The sequence below is a fragment of the Oncorhynchus kisutch genome, linkage group LG7 (genome assembly GCF_002021735.2).
Source record: "Oncorhynchus kisutch isolate 150728-3 linkage group LG7, Okis_V2, whole genome shotgun sequence".
NCBI lineage: Eukaryota > Metazoa > Chordata > Actinopteri > Salmoniformes > Salmonidae > Oncorhynchus > Oncorhynchus kisutch.
In genome coordinates, this window is record NC_034180.2 from 19,386,922 (window position 1) to 19,404,061 (window position 17,140).

The window sequence follows — 17,140 nt, forward strand, 5'->3', positions numbered from 1 at the left end:
TTATTGGGGGGTGTCCTTTTCATTGTAATTTGTCTTTGTCACTGTAGGCCTTACTGTATTTGCATGAACACATTTTCATCAGGGAATTTAATGCACTTGTGAAATCTTATAGGCTCCATGTTTTCTAATGGCAAGGCAAGCGTCCCCTGAGCTGCCTTGCCTCACTCGGTCTCAACACACAGACTCCAGGCCAGCAGGAAGTTGCGTTCAGTGTGTCCCACTGTCCGTTGAGCGTCGGGACGAAGAGGCTCTTTCTCGTGAGCAATGTCTTGATTGACGGACGGTGAATACACATTTTCCCGTTTTAACGGGTGAATGTAATTATTAAGGGTTGTTTATAGCATAACTAGTCGCCTTTACCAAGAGCGGAACTATGGCAAACGTGAAAGTCGCCATTCGAGTTCGCCCTCTCAACGCAAGGTAAATTCAGCCTATTTCTCTTCTATTCGGAGTTCACTGTCAATAAAGTTGGACTACTAACTTGCCTTCGTATGCAAATGATCATTTTTAGAGTAGGTGACAATAGCTGTGATTTATTCTGCTGTTGTGTGTTGTCAGTGTTACTACCCATGGGAATTGGGCAGCCCCAGCTCATTCGATCTCTTGCCTACTTTCCGATACAATGTATTTAATGTCATGATGATAAGATGTAGGTCGCCCATATACCTTAAATGTGCATGATTTATATACTGTGCATACACCCTCAGTCTCAGTTTACAGGTTACTTCTTGAAAGGCCACTGACCGCAGGTATAGGGCAAGGCTACACTGTCAGAATAAAAACATTTACGTTTACATTTTGAAAAATCTATTGTCTCCATTATTATGCAATTACTGAAGTAGTAATCTATATGCCACAGTAACAACAATATTGTAATTACCGTGTTAGAACAAATGAATGTGTGCAGCCTTCTACTGAATACGTATCACCGTTTGTTATATCACTCATATCACAATCTGACAAGCAACATTTGTTGGCGAAACACTCATGGGAAAACTTTTTTGTGTGTCTATTTTACAGCGGCATAAACATGTTTTTATTGTGGTAGCTAGACTAGTGTAGTAAGCACTGTACCCCACAAGCACCCTCCTATTAGCCCAAATTACAACAGTATGTCGAGTTAAAGGTCCTTTGGGGTGCTTAGGGGGTGGGGTTGTACAGTTAAACCAAATTTAAGTTGACTGTATTTTGCCATTGCCTTTGGCCAAGCAATATAGGCCTAGCTATAAAACTTTTTTTTTGTTACGTCTTTGCCTGAACATCATTGGTTGTTTAAAATCCTTTCCTTGCGCTTTGCATTACAAAAGGGGACTTAATAGCTCAAATTCACTGTCATGCAAATACATGCTTCCTGGTTGTGTCTTTTACAGGGATTTAAGTTGGTGCTGTTGTGTGTATGTGTGTGTTGTGCAGTGTGTGTGTTCATGTGTTAATGGAAAAGTGTTTTGCCCTTCGGTACAGTTTAATTGTCGCTGTCATGCCATCATTCAGGCTTTGCATTGTGACACAGAGATAACAGGAGAACCCAAGCTGTTACATGTTTCTCAAAGGACCAATAGGGCCCTACGTAATCTATCCTTTGCCAACTGACAGCCAATCCGACTCTTTCCAATTGGCTACAGTATGCTGTGAACCCTTTGGAGAGTGAGAGAAAGAGAGAGACAGAGAAACAGAGAGGACAGCACTAGCTACTACATGTGTTACAAAGTGTCAATCCATTTGAGTAATATTTCAGTTTGTGTCAAAATAGAAGAGGCCTCATTTTATTTTCCATCTCCTTCCTTCCTCCTTCCATTCATGCTGGTCGAACCCCAGTTAGAAGCCGTCTCTCTTGAGTTTGTCGTGGTTTTGGGTTGGGCTGCTGGGGTTGGCAAAATGAATCCCACGTGGTGGAGCATGTGCTTATTACAACTTCCAACAGAGTCCCTGGTCTGATGTATCTACCCCGCCTCACACACCCAGACCAAGGACAGAGAAGTTATAAGTACTATTGCAGTGTCCCTCATTGTTGCAATCCCCCATTGTCGCTCAAGGAGTTTTAAACTCATTCAGCTCTACTCATCTACAGCCTCAGATTTCATTCTGTTGCATCATATGTGTCCAGAGTCAGCATCTGGAGCACACAGAGACACACACACACACACACACACACACACACACACACACACACACACACACACACACACACACACACACACACACACACACACACACACACACACACACACACACACATACACACACACATGGGCTTTTGTCCAAGGAATGGCTCAAGCTTTCTCACCCGGGGGACTCTTTGCAGGACCCGTTCGGACTGTTTTCTTTTGAATAAGAACTGGACGGTGTTTTTCCAACTCTGATTCCTAGATTTTTGGGATTGTCTTTGACACCATGTAATAGTCTCATGTCACTAAGTCTCAAGTAGCGCTTGCTAGATTTTTGTCTGCCGTCCTTCCCTCTTTAAACGTCACAAAGGCAAAGTACATTAAAACAGAGTTTGAAAAGGTAGCGCCGATGAAATGATGTCTCTGTAACGACCGTTAATGTAATTAGTGATTGGTCTCATGTAGCCGTCCTGTCTAACTGAGCAACGTGGGTAGATCAGAAGAGCCGATGAATGAAGGACATGGCCTGTCACTTTTATTAGTTTCTGTTATTACCTCTCACACTCAGCTAATATATAATAATACATGTCATTTTAGCAGGCGCTTTTATCCAAAGCGACTGACAATCAGGTGTGCATGCTTTTTATGTACGGGTGTTCCCAGTAATTCAACCCACTATCCTGACTTTACAGGTGCCGTGCTCTACTAACAGCTACAGAGGACCACCAGTTCATGGTCATGTCTGTCCACCACGACTTTCCGTCTCCCCCCGCATCTGTTACCCGTCTCCCCAATATACCCTGGGCAATTATAATGTGTAGTTAATGTGGGCAAATGCGTGAAACTATACAAAGGAAAGTATACTAACACAATGTCTATCGCTCTGCCTTTCACAGGGAAGGTGTGGATGGAGGGAGGCTAGCTGTGCAGGTGGAGGACAAGTTGGTTAGGATAAAGAATACTAAGGTGAGTGCCATACTGGCTTTTTACCCAGCATGTAACTGCACAGGTGACTCTGATACACACACACACACACACACACACACACACAAATGTCTCCTAAATAGTATCAGATTGGGGTTATTTTTCTTGTAACCAAAGCAGAACCCTTATTTGGGGCTATATAGAACCATTTCTTAAAGGTTCAATAAAGAACCATGGTCACAAGGTTCTAAATGGAACCTGTATGGGGCTATAAAGAACCCTTTCCTAAGGTTCTATAAAGAACCACTGAAAAAGGTTCTATATACTATAGCGGAAAAGGGCTCTACTATAGTTACAACCCTTTTTTATGGTTCTTTATAGAACCTTTATGGAGAATGAGAAAGGTGGGTTCTATAAAAAATCTGAAAGGTTCTTTTGTAGACCCTTTTGTAGAACCATACAGGGGTTTTTATTCTGGTCAGCCATATTATATTGTTATATTTCCATAGGTGTTATTATTGTGTTAATTGGCTAGTTCAACCAAGCGAGCCACCTTCTGGAACAGCTGGGGATCCCTGGCTGATTTAGTCAACTGTCCTCAATTGACACAAGGCCACACATGAGTCTTTCACAAGACACATCACTGGCCATGGTTTTATAGAATGGTATAACACAACAGATGAGATCAACTGGAATGACACTCTCACTCACGGTTGCACAAAAAGAGATGTGCTCAAACTACGCCCCCAAAACATTGTAATCAGCCGCCTCCCGACATTTTACTCCTCACTAAAAGAGCAAAGAACCCCTTTATGAACTGTAAAGAACCATCGAAGAGCTCAAAGGGTTTTTTGAGTCATCGTGGAACCCATCACCCTTCCCAAAGAACCCTTGAGGAACCCCTGATACTGTATATGATATTCCCATGTTCTATTGCTCTTTGATATTGGCCAATATACAGTGGGGAGAACAAGTATTTGATACACTGCCGATTTTGCAGGTTTTCCTACTAATGCTAATTAATTACTTAAAAATCATACATTGTGATTGGATTTTTGATTCTGGATTTTTGTTTTATAGATTCCGTCTCTCACAGTTCAAGTGTACCTATGATAAAAAATTACAGACCTCTACATGCTTTGCAAGTAGGAAAACCTGCAAAATCGGCAGTGTATCAAATACTTCTCCCCACTGTATCTCTCAATTAACATCAGAGCTGAGGCGGCGATCTGAGGCGGCGATCTGTTTATGTGTGTAGGGCAGGTTGAGGGCAGCAGGTTTCGAGGAGGTGGGGGCATCCAGAGGGTATGTGTCTCTTACACACAGGATGTTTACACTCAGGACTGGGCCCTTTGCTGTCTCAATCCAATATTGTTTATAATGATTATGCAGAGCCTACACTCCCTCACACACACTGCCTCACACACTCGGAGACACTTAGAGGGAGGGACTGTCGTACACAGGGCCCACAGGCACGCACACACATGTAGAAACACACACACAAACACACACACAGGCAAAGGGATCCTCCCACAGACACCACGACACTCATACACACACTCCAATAGGGCACTCGAAGTTGTTACAACCCAAGTTACAAGCCAAGTTACAACCCCTGAGTATCTGTGACAGCTCCCCCCCCCCCCCCGAATCTAATTATTGCCTCCCAGATCCAGCAATTAGGAGGACAATGCTTTATTACCCCCTCTTAGTGACTCAAAATCAAGTTTCTTGAGTGTGAATGTTCAGCTTTGCAATATTATCAATATTATCTCTGGTTGTTCAGGGCTGGAGATGTTATGTGTGTTTTTAGAAATGATGTGAAAGAGACAAGCCACATATGGTGTCCTGCTGTTATGGGAACAATTATTTTAGGCAAGTGGGACAGTTTGGATTAAGATGGAGAAAGTGAAAAGAGGGGAAGAGGAGAATGAACACAAACGCTCGGATGGGAGAGAGAGGGCAACGTTGAAGAAGGACGGGAGAGCAGGCGAATGAAGGAACGGAGGAGGCACAAATGGAGATAGACGGATGGATAGAGTAATGACCACAGAGGCGAGCTCACACACCATATCTAAGCCTGTGTGCTATGTGGTTTCACTCTCAGATCAGCCATCCGAAGCAAGGCTATTGTTTAGTATCATAACAATGGTGCATGGCTGAAGTAGCAGGTTTTCACTGCAGTCAATTGGCTGTGAGGAATGAATAGCTTTAGTGTGGCCTAATGCTGCTGTTAGAAACTCCATTGGAGATCGACTTGATTACTGTCAGACTGTGCAGAATCCCTGATCTACAACTGTGCATCCCAAATAACTACTCGTATGGGCCCTGCTCAACCTGATCCCCTTAAACCGAGTGTGTTCTGAAACGATGGTGATGTCAGCTGTACATACAGTGCATTTGGGAAGTATTCAGACCCCTTGACTTTTTCAGAATATTGTTACTTTACAGCCTTATTCTAAAATGTATTTTAAAAATGTTCAAACATTTCCTCATCAATCTACACACAATACTTTACTCCCACCTACATGTACTATTTACCTCAACTAACCTGTACCCCCGCACACTGACTCGGTACCCCCTGTATATAGCCTCGTTATTGTTATTTTGTTGTGTTACTATTATTTTTTACTTGAGTTTATTTAGTAAATATTTTCTTAACTGCATTGTTGTATTCGGCGCATGTGACAAATAAACATTTATTGGATTTTTATTGGATTTGATGGCAAAGCAAAAACAGGTTTTTAGACATTTTTGCAAATGTATTCAAAATAAAAATCTTACCATAATTACATAAGTATACAGACCCTTTATTCAGTACTTTGTTGAAGCATCTTTGGCAGTGATTACAGCTTTGAGTCTTCTTGGGTATGACACTACAAGCTTGGCACGCCTGTGTTTCTGGGAGTTTCTCCCATTCCTCTCTGCAGATCCTCTCAAGCTCTGTCAGGTTGGATGGGGAGAGTCGCTGCACAGCTATTTTCTGGTCTCTCCAGAGATGTTCAATCGGGTTCCAGCCACTCCTGTGTTGCCTTGTCTGTGTGCTTAGTGTCGTTGTCCTGTTGGAAGGTGAACCTTCGCCCACATTCTGAGGTCCTGAGCACTCTGGAGCAGGTTTTCATCATGGAGCTCTCTATACTTTGCTCCGTTTATCTTTCCCTCGATCCTGACTAGTGTCCCAGTCCCTGCCACTGAAAAACACCCCCACAGTATGATGCTGCCACCACCATGCTTCACCGTAGGGATGGTGCCAGGTTTCCTCCAGACGTAACGCTTGGCATTCAGGACATATATTTCTTGGTTTCATCGGACCAGAGAATCTTGTTTCTCATGGTCTGAGAGTTTTTAGGTGCCTTTTGACAAACTCCAAATTGGCTTTTTTACTGAGGAGTGGCTTCCATCTGGCCACATATGTGGAGAGCTGCAAAGATGGTTGTCCTTCTGGAAGGTTCTCCCATCTCCACAGAGGAACTTTGGAGCTCTGTCAGAGTGACCATCGGGTTCTTGGTCACCTCCCTGACGAAGGTTGTTCTACCCCGTTTGCTCAGTATGTCCAGGCGGCCAGCTCTAGGAAGAGTCTTGGTGGTTCCTAACTTCTTCTGTTTAAGAATGATGGAGGTAACTGTGTTCTTGGGGACCTTCAATGCTGCAAAAAATTGTTTTGATACCCTTCTCCAGATCTGTGCCTCGACACAATCCTGTCTCGGAGCTCTATGGACAGTTCCTTCGACTTCATGTCTTGGTTTTTGCTCTGACATGCACAGTCAACTGTGTGTCCTTATATAGACAGGTGTTTGCTGTTTACCGAAACAGGATGCAACTGAACTCAATTTCGAGTCTCATAGCAAAGGGTCTGAATACTTATGTAAATCATTTAAAAAATATAAAACATGTTTTATACATTTGCAAACATTTTTACAGACCTGTTTTCACTTTGTCATTATAGGGTGTTGTGTGTAGATTGATGAGAAATCCAGTTTTGAATAAGGCTGTGACGTAACCAAATGTAGAAAATGGGAAGGGGGTCTGAGTACTTTCCGAATTGCACTGTACACGGAGACAACGATATCTACATGTTAAGAGAAAGGTTTGACAATATCACAGTGAAGATACATACGAGGTCGACGGTTTGTAAGGTCTCGCGCACAAGATGAGAGCACTGCTTGTGAAATGATGCTCAGTTGGCTGTACACTAAAGTTGTCCAGAGCAACAGCTCAACAGTTCTGTCCGGGCGTGTAGATACATGCTCTGCTTCAGTTGCCCCCTTCGTGGCATGGCCCTTAGTCAACAGTCAACACCAGGGCAGTCAGTCTCATTAGTAATGCTGACACTGTAGTTGAGTTTAAGTGGTTGTCTCTAGCAGTAACACAGGGTAACACCGGTTCTCTTGTCTGGGCTGTAACCCTGTAACCTCAGTCCCGTAAAGAATACGCTTCGACACGTTATTTTGAAGACCTGATTTGAATGCACAGCAAAACGAGCACGTTGTGTCAGTACAGCTTAAACCGTACCTCTGACATTTGTCCCTGAGAGTCCCTAACTGACCGACGTCTGTTGTCTCACTGTCTCTCTGTCTGTGCCCCCCCCCCCAGCTGGATGGACGTCAGGACGTCCATGGAGACTCCAGGGAGAAGGTGCTGGAGTTTGGTTTTGACTACTGTTACTGGTCTGTGTCCCCAGAGGAACCACACTACGCCTCACAGGAGGAGGTAAGAGGGAGTCCTGCGTGTTGTTTGTTTGTTTTTTGTTTTGTTTTGAGCTGTTCTTGTACCGGGTTTCGTGGCGGTTGAGTGGCGGCATCGGGCATGTGCGTGCCCAGGCAGCCTTGGGGGTGTTGGCAGGGGTGGGTGTCAGTAAGCACAAAATGGGAGTGAAAGGTACTATCTGTACTTGTCTAATCAAGTGTTTTTCCACGGTCATGATGTGCCCTTAAGGAACACCACCCTGGCATTTGTGTGTGAGGCAGCCGGGGGGGGGGGGGGGGGGGGGGGGGGCGTTGGGCAGGGTGGGCACGGGGAATCACAACCTGAACTGAAGGAAGAGGTCCAGGGGAAATAATACTGTGTTAGGAATTTGTGCGGGCCTCAGATTCTCTTTTATGTCTCTGTGATTGGCTGATTAAATCTGTTTGTGCTGCTTTGATTGGTGGGTGCTACCGTTTTTCCTGGTACTGATGGGAGGAGGATCCAGAATAAGACCCACCCCCTCAGATCCAGACTAGCAGAGGCCATTGTATCATGTTAGTTGGACCTTCGTTTATACAACTCAAACTTGATGAATTCTGCATTGTCTTGTTCTGATTCCTGGCTGATTTATTTACAAACAAGCATTTCAATTAAGGACAAGCCATGCAAGCAATGTTGCCTTTGGTGTTGAAGACAAGTACCATGACATGGGAAAAGCCTTGGACCACCATGGCTTGGTCTAGATCCAATGATTTTGTTCTGGTCTCTGTCTGTGAAGACTGGAGAGTTCCACCCTCTCCTCCACCCTCCACCCCTCCACCCTCTCCTCCACCCTCTCTGCCTCTCCTCTGCTGTCTCTCCTCTCCTCCACTGAAAAGTATCTTTGTGTGTGTGTGTGTGTGTGTGTGTGTGTGTGTGTGTGTGTGTGTGTGTGTGTGTGTGTGTGTGTGTGTGTGTGTGTGTGTGTGTGTGAACGAGCTGTGGCGGCCCACTCGCTGAAGCAAAACACAGCACTCCTTCCTCTCTCGCTCTCTCTCAATTCAATTCACTCGGCTTTATTGGCATGGGAAACGTATGTTTACGTTGCCAAAGCAAGTGAAATGGATAAACAAAAGTGAAATAAACAATTAAAAGGGAACAGTAAATATTACACTCACACAGGTTCCAAAAGAATAAAGACATTTCAAATGTCTTATGTCTATATACAGTCTCTCTCTCTGTCTGTGTCACTCTTTCATCCCTCCCTCTCTCTGTCTCTCTCTTCCTCTATTGTCCCATTCTCTCCATCTCTGAGTTGTGCCCAGTCAGAGGGTGCTGGTGGGGTGGCCCTGCCACTACATTCCTCTGGTGACCCGTGGTGGGCGAGGAGGAGGGGCAACAGGGGCACGGCATAGAGAGGAAATATATTGTTGTTAGTGTGTGTGTTTTCTCTTTACTTTTGTGGAGCAGGGTCACAATCTGACCTCTTTCTGAGGCCTTTAAGTGTGTGGCAACAGAGCTGACATTTACTGGCCACACGTCACAGATAGTTGCTAGGTCTACCCTTCTCTCTAGGCTCAGTCCCAAAGAATGGAGACGAAACACTATTTACAGTGCTGTATGTTGACAACATTTGAGTACAGTGTTGAATAAAACGACTAGGTGACCTGAGGTTAACACGATGGACGTGTGTGTGTGTGTGTGTGTGTGTGTGGTCGACAAAAAGTCTGTGTTGTTTGTGCAGTTTCAGAACACTTAATACCCTCAGCAGTTCATACTTTCCCCAGACTTTCATACGCAGACACACAGTTGAAGTCGGAAGTTTACATACACTGAGGTTGGATTCATTAAAACTCGTTTTTTAACCACTCCACAAATTTCTTGTTAACAAACTAAAGTTTTGGCAAGTCGGGTAGGACATCTACTTTGTGCATGACACAAGTCATTTTTCCAACAATTGTTTACAGACAGATTATTTCACTTATAATTCACGGTATCACAATTCCAGTGGGTCAGAAGTTTACATACACTAAATTGACTGTGCCTTTAATCAGCTTGGAAAATTCCAGAAAATGATGTCATGGCTTTCGAAGCTTCTGATATGCTAATTGACATCATTTGAGTCAATTGGAGGTGTACCTGTGGATGTATTTCAAGGCCTACCTTCAAACTCTGTGCCTCTTTGCTTGACATCATGGGAAAATCAAAAGAAATCAGCCAAGACCTCAGAAAAATAATTGTAGACCTCCAGGAGTCTGGTTCATCCTTGGGAGCAATTTCCAAACGCCTGAAGTTACGACGTTCATCTGTACAAACAATAGTACGCAAGTATAAACACAATGGGACCACGGAGCCGTCATACCGCTCAGAAAGGAGATGGGTTCTGTCTCCTAGAGATGAACGTACTTTGTTGTGAAAAGTGCAAATCAATCACAGAACAACAGCAAAGGACCTTGTGAAGATGCTGGAGGAAACCGCTACAAAAGTACCTATATCCACAGTAAAACAAGTCCTATATCGACATTACCTGAAACGCCGCTCTGCAAGGAAGAAGCCACTGTTCCAGACCTCCATAAAAAAGCCAGACTATGGTTTGCAACTGCACATGGGGACAAAGATATGATGAAACAAAAATAGAACTGTTTAACCATCATTATGTTTGGAGGAAAAAAGGGGAGGCTTGCAAGCCGAAGAACACCATCCCAACCTTGAAGCACAGGGGTGGCAGCATCATGTTGTGGGGGTGCTTTGCTGCAGGAGGGACTGGTGCACTTCACACAAATAGATGGCATCATGAGGATGAAAAATTATGTGGACATATTGAAGCAACATCTCAAGACATCAGTCAGGAAGTTAAAGCTTGGTCACAAATGGGTCTTCCAAATGGACAATGACCCCAAGCATACTTCCAAAGTTGTGGCAAAATGGCTTAAGGACAACAAAGTCAAGGTATTGGAGTGGCCATCACAAATCCCTGACCTCAATCCTATAGAACATTTGTGAGCAGAACTGAAAAAGTGTGTGCGAGCAAGGAGGCCTACAAAACTGACTCAGTTACACCAGCTCTCTCAGGAGAAATGGGCCAAAATTCACCCAACTTATTGTGGGAAGCTTGTGGAAGGCTACCTGAAATGTTTGACTCAAGTTAAACAATTGAAAGGCAATGCTACCAAATACTAATTGAGTGTATGTAAACTTCTGACCCACTGGGAATGTGATGAAAGAAATAAAAGCTGAAATAAATCATTCTGACATGTCACATTCTTAAAATAAAGTGGTGATCCTAACTGACCTAAGACAGGGAATTTTTACTCTGATTAAATTTCAGGAATTGTGGAAAACTTAGTTTAAATGTATTTGGCTAAGGTTCCGACTTCATCTCTACTCATTAAAAAAAGAATAGAGTTTTGTTTTCTCCCTTAATAGTACACTCGTGTAATAGACCTACCTATAATTTCAACAGTCTTTAATTCCATTTAAAAAAGTCTCGCCATTTTAGATAAGCGTCAGATTCATTTTCCTCCCACCGGTGCCAAGCACTATTCTAAAGTCACGACTTAGCCTTGTGTTTTTCTCAAGCAACATGTCGGAGCGCTGTAGTGTAGTCGTGTGTGTCCAGAGAAGACGTTGTCCTCCTGGCTTAACTTCCTGTTGAGCCCAGAGGGACTGAGTCAATCTGAGACCCATGGAGGGGGGGAGGGGAAACTCCAACCTAACTCCTGCTCCTCCAGTCTCTACCCCGACCACACCCCTCTGAGACTGCTCCAGAGCAAACCCCCCTATTCCCACCACTCCGAGCTGCTAGAGCTCTGCTGTGTTGCTTTGTACTGTCTGGATGTGCTCTATATGCCACAGAATGAAAAAGAACACATACTGTGGGGTCTGCAATTATTGACACCCTTTGATAAAGCTTAGCCATAATGACTGTACAAAGTAAATCATTCAAATGCCGAGCTATGTATTGTATGCAAAAAAAAACATTTGGGGAAATAATATTGTTTTATACTAATGAAATTGCTCTGGAAAAGAGGAAGTCGTGTTTTTTTTCTTCTAAAAAAGGCAGGGGTCAAAATGATTGACACCGCTAAAGATTCTTAGAAATAAAGTAGTTAAACGTTTAGTATTTGTTCCTGTATTCCTGGCACGCAATGATCTTTGACCCCTCTGTAACTTTCTCACTCAACATTATTCACGATTCATTCAGGATTATCTGTAATCATGGTAGCATCCGCATGAATGTAGAAGTGTTTAGAAACCTATTCTATTCTTATTTACAATAAACGTCACCCCAGTATGACACTACACATTATTTACCATTGATTTCTATTTTGCACAAAATGATCTGAAACACAACCAAAACAAACAGCAAATGCATCCAACGAGTTTGTAGAGTCACAAGCTTGATGTAATCATTGCATGCCAGGAATTTGGGACCAAATACTAAACATTTGACTGCTTTATTTATAGGGATCTTTAGGGGTGTCAATGACGTTGACTCGTTATGGTATATGCTGCATTGACAGTGGGCTGGTGGAGTGTTCTCCAGAGGAGGTTTAACTGCATGCTCTCCACTCAGTCAGAAAGAAGGAGTGAACTGGAGAAGAGAGAGAGAGGGAGAGTAGAAAGGAGGGGAAGGTGAGAGGAGGAAGGGAGCGAGAGAGAAAAAGAGAGAGAATGAGAGCTCCTAGGTATTCACTACGGAGTTAGGCTTTGGAACAGAGCGGAATAAGAGATATAATCCATAATGGAGCCCAGCTGTTGAGGTAGTGGTGAACTAGAGAGAGAGAATGGCCCTATTTATTTAAGCACTCATTTTGTAAGTGTTAGATGTGTATACTTACTGCGTAATATATTCTCTTCTATGTTTAATTAACATGGGACATTTAACCAAAACTCATTGAAGGACTGGGGCATTTAAATAGATGGAAAACGGAAATAGCTGAGAACCGGGAATCATCTGGAGCACAGAGAGAGGAGGGTGGAAGAGGGAGTGAGAGAGGGGGGATGAGAGGGAGACAGAGAGAGGGGGGAGGAGGATAATATATTGGGGTAGAGAGAGATGGAGAAGAGAGAACGAGGAGGGAGGGAACGAGGGAGGGAGGGAGAGCAAAAACACCCCGGTCCAAGCTCCAAGCTGACTTCATTTGGTAATAAAACCCAGCATTGAGCTCCAGATTCAGATCCTGTCCAATGACGTCTTTTGGGCTGAAACCTAACTGTGAAAAATGACTAAGTGGAGCAGCTGTGAGTTTGGCAGACGAGAAATGGGCGGTTCTGTCGACCCCCTGCCCATTCCCCTCCTCCACCTCTGGAATTCTCTGTCTCTCGCTGTCTCTCTCTCTCTCTCTTTATCATTCTCGTCTCTCTCTCTCTCTCTCTCTCTTTCTCATTCTCGTCTCTTTCTCTCTCTTTCTCATTCTCGTCTCTCTCTCTCATTCTCGTCTCTTTCTCTCTCATTCTCGTCGCCCTCTCTCTCTCTCTCTCTCTCTCTCTCTCTCTCTCTCTCTCTCTCTCTCTCTCTCTGTCTCTCCCCCTCCCTCCCCCCATGCTGTGTTCATGACTTGATTATGCTCTTGGTATTTCTAGGTCTGTGTGTTAGTCGTGCTATAGGAAGAAGCAGAACTGCTCTGTGCTTCACAGTGATTGGTGTGCATTTTCCTCTCACACTGTATTCCACACTAGTGAGCTTGAATCCACTTTACTGATGGACTGGTCAAAGGAACCATGAGTCCCACACATATTTAATCTAATGGCAGACTATTAGACTAGGTATGGACACTCACAAGCCACAAAGACATCAATAGTTTGGTCTTGCTTAGACGCTTATAAAATCCTTATTTAAAAACAAATGTGGAGCACCTGTGATGGACAAAAAAAAGTATTCTAATTTAATGTTATCTTAGTAAGCACACGGTGTTGCTGCCCGTATCTCTGCATACTTGCAGTTCTCTGGACCAGTGATGGTAATAGCAGACCAGAATAAACCCCTATACTGTACCCCTACAGAGAGTATAGCAGATGAGACAGCCACGCCATACAAAAAAAAACACATGAAAAAAAAATCTGTATCACGTGTGTTTTTGTAACTGGCGGGCTTAGAACCCGCGACCCCCACAGGAGAAGCCAACGTCTTGACCATGAAGGACAACACTCATTTTTAATAAGGCCCAGGCGGGGCTACCTCATCACGTGACCGTGAGCAAACACGACCGACTCGGTGTCCGATACACGTTCACATGTGCATTTCCACATTTTAATGTCAACTAGGGTTGTCAAACGATTCAAAAATGTAATCGAGTTGATCGCAGGATTTGCTGGGATTACCAGCAAATTCGTCACTTGCTCAAATTGAGCTGTAATTTACAAAAAAGTATTACAATAATATTTGCGTTTTCATTTTGTTCAAAGTAACGGTTAGCAAAATCGAGTAAATTGATGAACACACTTTGTTTAACTTCAAAGTCAATTGGTTTTGCCATCACATTGTTTTTAGCTATATAGATGATGTATGTTGATGTTTTCAGTGAATTTTTTTTAACGCTTTCAGACAATGAGGAAAAAAATATATACAAATAGTTAACTTGAGGCATGAATGGAGGAACTTAGTCTGGATGGTCTTCAGTGATAGATGAGAGGGGTTGAGTTGAGGGTAGGTGAAGGTTGGTATTAAAACAAACAAAAGATAACTATTGTAAAATACACTGTCTGTAAAATGTATATATTTAAAAAAAGTTATTTTACCTTTATTTAACTAGGCAAGTCAGTAAGAACATATTCTTATTTTCAATGACGGCCTAGGAAGAGTGGGTTAACTGCCTTGTTCAGGGGCAGAACGACAAATTTGTACCTTGTCAGATCAGGGATTTGAACTTGCAACCTTTCGGTTACTAGTCCAATGCTCTAACCACTAGGCTACCCTAAGTATTATTGTCCATTAGTTTCTCCAATTAGGGGAGGGTTGGTAGGGTTAGGGGAAAATATATACAAAAAATATATATACAGTGCCTTCAGAAAGTATTCAAACCCCTTGACTTTTTCCACATTTTGTTACGTTAAAGCCTTATTCAAAAATGTATTAAATTGTTTTTTCCCCCTCATCAATCTGCACACAATACCCCATAATGACAAAGCAAAAACAGGTTTTTAGAAGTTTTTGCACATTTATTACAAATAAAAAAACGGAAATAACACATTTACATAAGTATTCAGACCCTTTACTCAGTACTTTGTTGAAGCACATTTGGCAGCAATTACAGCCTCGAGTCTTCTTGGGTATGACACTACAAGGTTGGCACACCTGTATTTGGGGAGTTTCTCCCATTCTCCTCTGCAGATCCTCTACAAGCTCTGTCAGATTGGATGGGGAGCATTGCTGCACAGCTATTTTCAGGTCTCTCCGGAGATGTTAGATCGGGTTCAAGTCCAGGCTCTGGCAGGGCCACTCAAGGACATTCAGAGACTTGTCCCGAAGCTACTCCTATGTTGTCTTGGGTGTGTGCTTAGTGTCGTTGTCCTGTTGGAAGGTGAACCTTCGCCCCAGTCTGAGGTCCGGAGCACTTTGGAGCAGGTTTTCATCATGGATCTCTCTGTACTTTGCTCCGTTCATCTTTCCCTCGATCCTGACTAGTCTTCCAGTCCTTGCTGCTGAAAAATATGCCCACAATATGATTCTGCCACCACCATGCTTCATCATAGGGATGGTGACAGGTTTCCTCCAGACGTAACACTTGGCATTCAGGCCAAAGAGATCAATTTTGGTTTCGTCAGACTAGAGAATCTTGTTTCTCATGGTCTGAGAGTCTTTAGGTGCCTTTTGGCAAACTCCAAGCAGGCTGTTATGTGTCTTTTAGTGAAGAGTGGCTTCCGTCTGGCCACTCTACCATAAAGGCCTGATTGGTGGAGTGCTGCAGAGATGGTTGTCCTTCTTGAACTCTGGAGCTCTGTCAGAGTGACCATCAGGTTCTTGGTCACCTCCCTGACCAAGGCCCTTTTCCCCCGATTGCACAGTTTTGCCAGGCGGCCAGCTCTAGGAAGAGTCTTGGTGGTTCCTAACTTCTTCTGTTTAAGAATGATGGAGGCCACTGTGTTTTTGGGGACCTTCAATGTTGCAGAACTTGTGAAAATGTGATAGGTGTTTTTTTTGTAAGGGAGGCTACAGTCTGGGGAAGCCATTCCCTGTCCACCTTCCCCTTCTCTGTTTTCTTTCCCTGTCATTAAAACCTTTCGGCCAGAGAGGGTTCTGGGTGCTTAAACATTCTCATTCCCTGGACCCTGCCATTAACACGGCTATTTCCCTCTTTCTCTTTCTCTCGTTAACGCTCCCTCTCTCTGGTTGCTTTAACAAGCGGTAGAGGGAGGAGCAACAGAGTCGTAACAGATATGGGTGAGTGTTTTATTTATATGTTTAAGGGCGAGCGTTTGCCCCAGTGTCAGTTGTTGCAGTGTCAGTTGTTGCAGTGTCAGTTGTTGCAGTGTCAGTTGTTGCAGTGACAGTTGGAGTTAGAAATGTTTACTGAAAAGTTGAATGCCTTCTTTATCTATGCTGTTTTAGGGCTCCCGAGTGGCGCAGCGGTAGAAGGCACTGCATCTCAGTGCTAGAGGCGTCACTACAGACACCCTGGTTTGAATCCAGGCCGTATCACAGCCGGCCGTGATTGGGAGTCCCATAGGGCCGGCGCACAATTGACCCAGCGTCGTCCGGGTTTGGCCGGTGTAGGCCGTCATTGTAAATGAGAATTTATTCTTAACTGACTTGCCTAGTTAAATATAGGTTCCATCAAATTTAAAGAATAAACAATCTAAAAAAACGATGTTTTCTCCCTCCGCTTTACTATATCCCTGTTCCCTCATCCTCCCATCTCTCTCTCTCTCTCTTCTCCCCTCCCTCTCTCTCTCTCTCCCCCCCCCCCCATGTGTAGGCAGGCATGAATAATGTCCAACAGCTTATCTGTGTAACCCGCAGTGTCTCCCTTCCCTCACTCCCGCCTCCCTGCCCTTATATGCTAATTTGACCTACAAATTCTGTCAAAGTATGTCAAATGAATGAGAACACTGTTGAACTCCAGCCAATGTTCTTCCTCCCTATCTCTCTCTCTCTGTCGTCGTTCTGCCTCTCTCTGTGTTTCACTAGTTTTTCCTGCCCCCTCCCTCAACACCTCCCCCAGCTTCACTGTCTGTCCCTCTTACCCTTCTTCTCTCGCTAAAGTTAGGATACACGTTAGCCGACTAAACTCAGCTTCACAATTTACGATGGAGTTGAGCCGGCGACTAGTGTGGGGGCGTACAGGAGCTCCGACGTCACACGAAATGAAGTTTTGATAAAATAGCCCGCATTTACACATGGATTCTGAAATCTGTAGTTTTTGATTAAAAACGTCCTTTTATGTGACGTCGGTAGTAGCCGCACTAGTATCCGCTCAACTCCATAATCGTGGAGTCGAGTTTAG

The 17,140-nt window shown here is 43.8% G+C and overlaps 1 protein-coding gene across 1 annotated transcript in view; it reads left to right on the forward strand.

The window, feature by feature from the left end:
• Positions 1-4: 4 nt before the first annotated feature.
• stard9 (StAR-related lipid transfer (START) domain containing 9) overlaps positions 5-17,140 on the forward strand; it is a 55,896-nt gene continuing 38,760 nt past the window's right edge. The window contains exons 1-3 of the mRNA XM_031828631.1: positions 5-420; positions 3,002-3,071; positions 7,623-7,739. Of these exons, the coding sequence (XP_031684491.1) occupies positions 374-420; positions 3,002-3,071; positions 7,623-7,739 (234 nt within the window). The 5' untranslated portion in view covers positions 5-373. The remainder of the gene's footprint in view (positions 421-3,001; positions 3,072-7,622; positions 7,740-17,140) is intronic.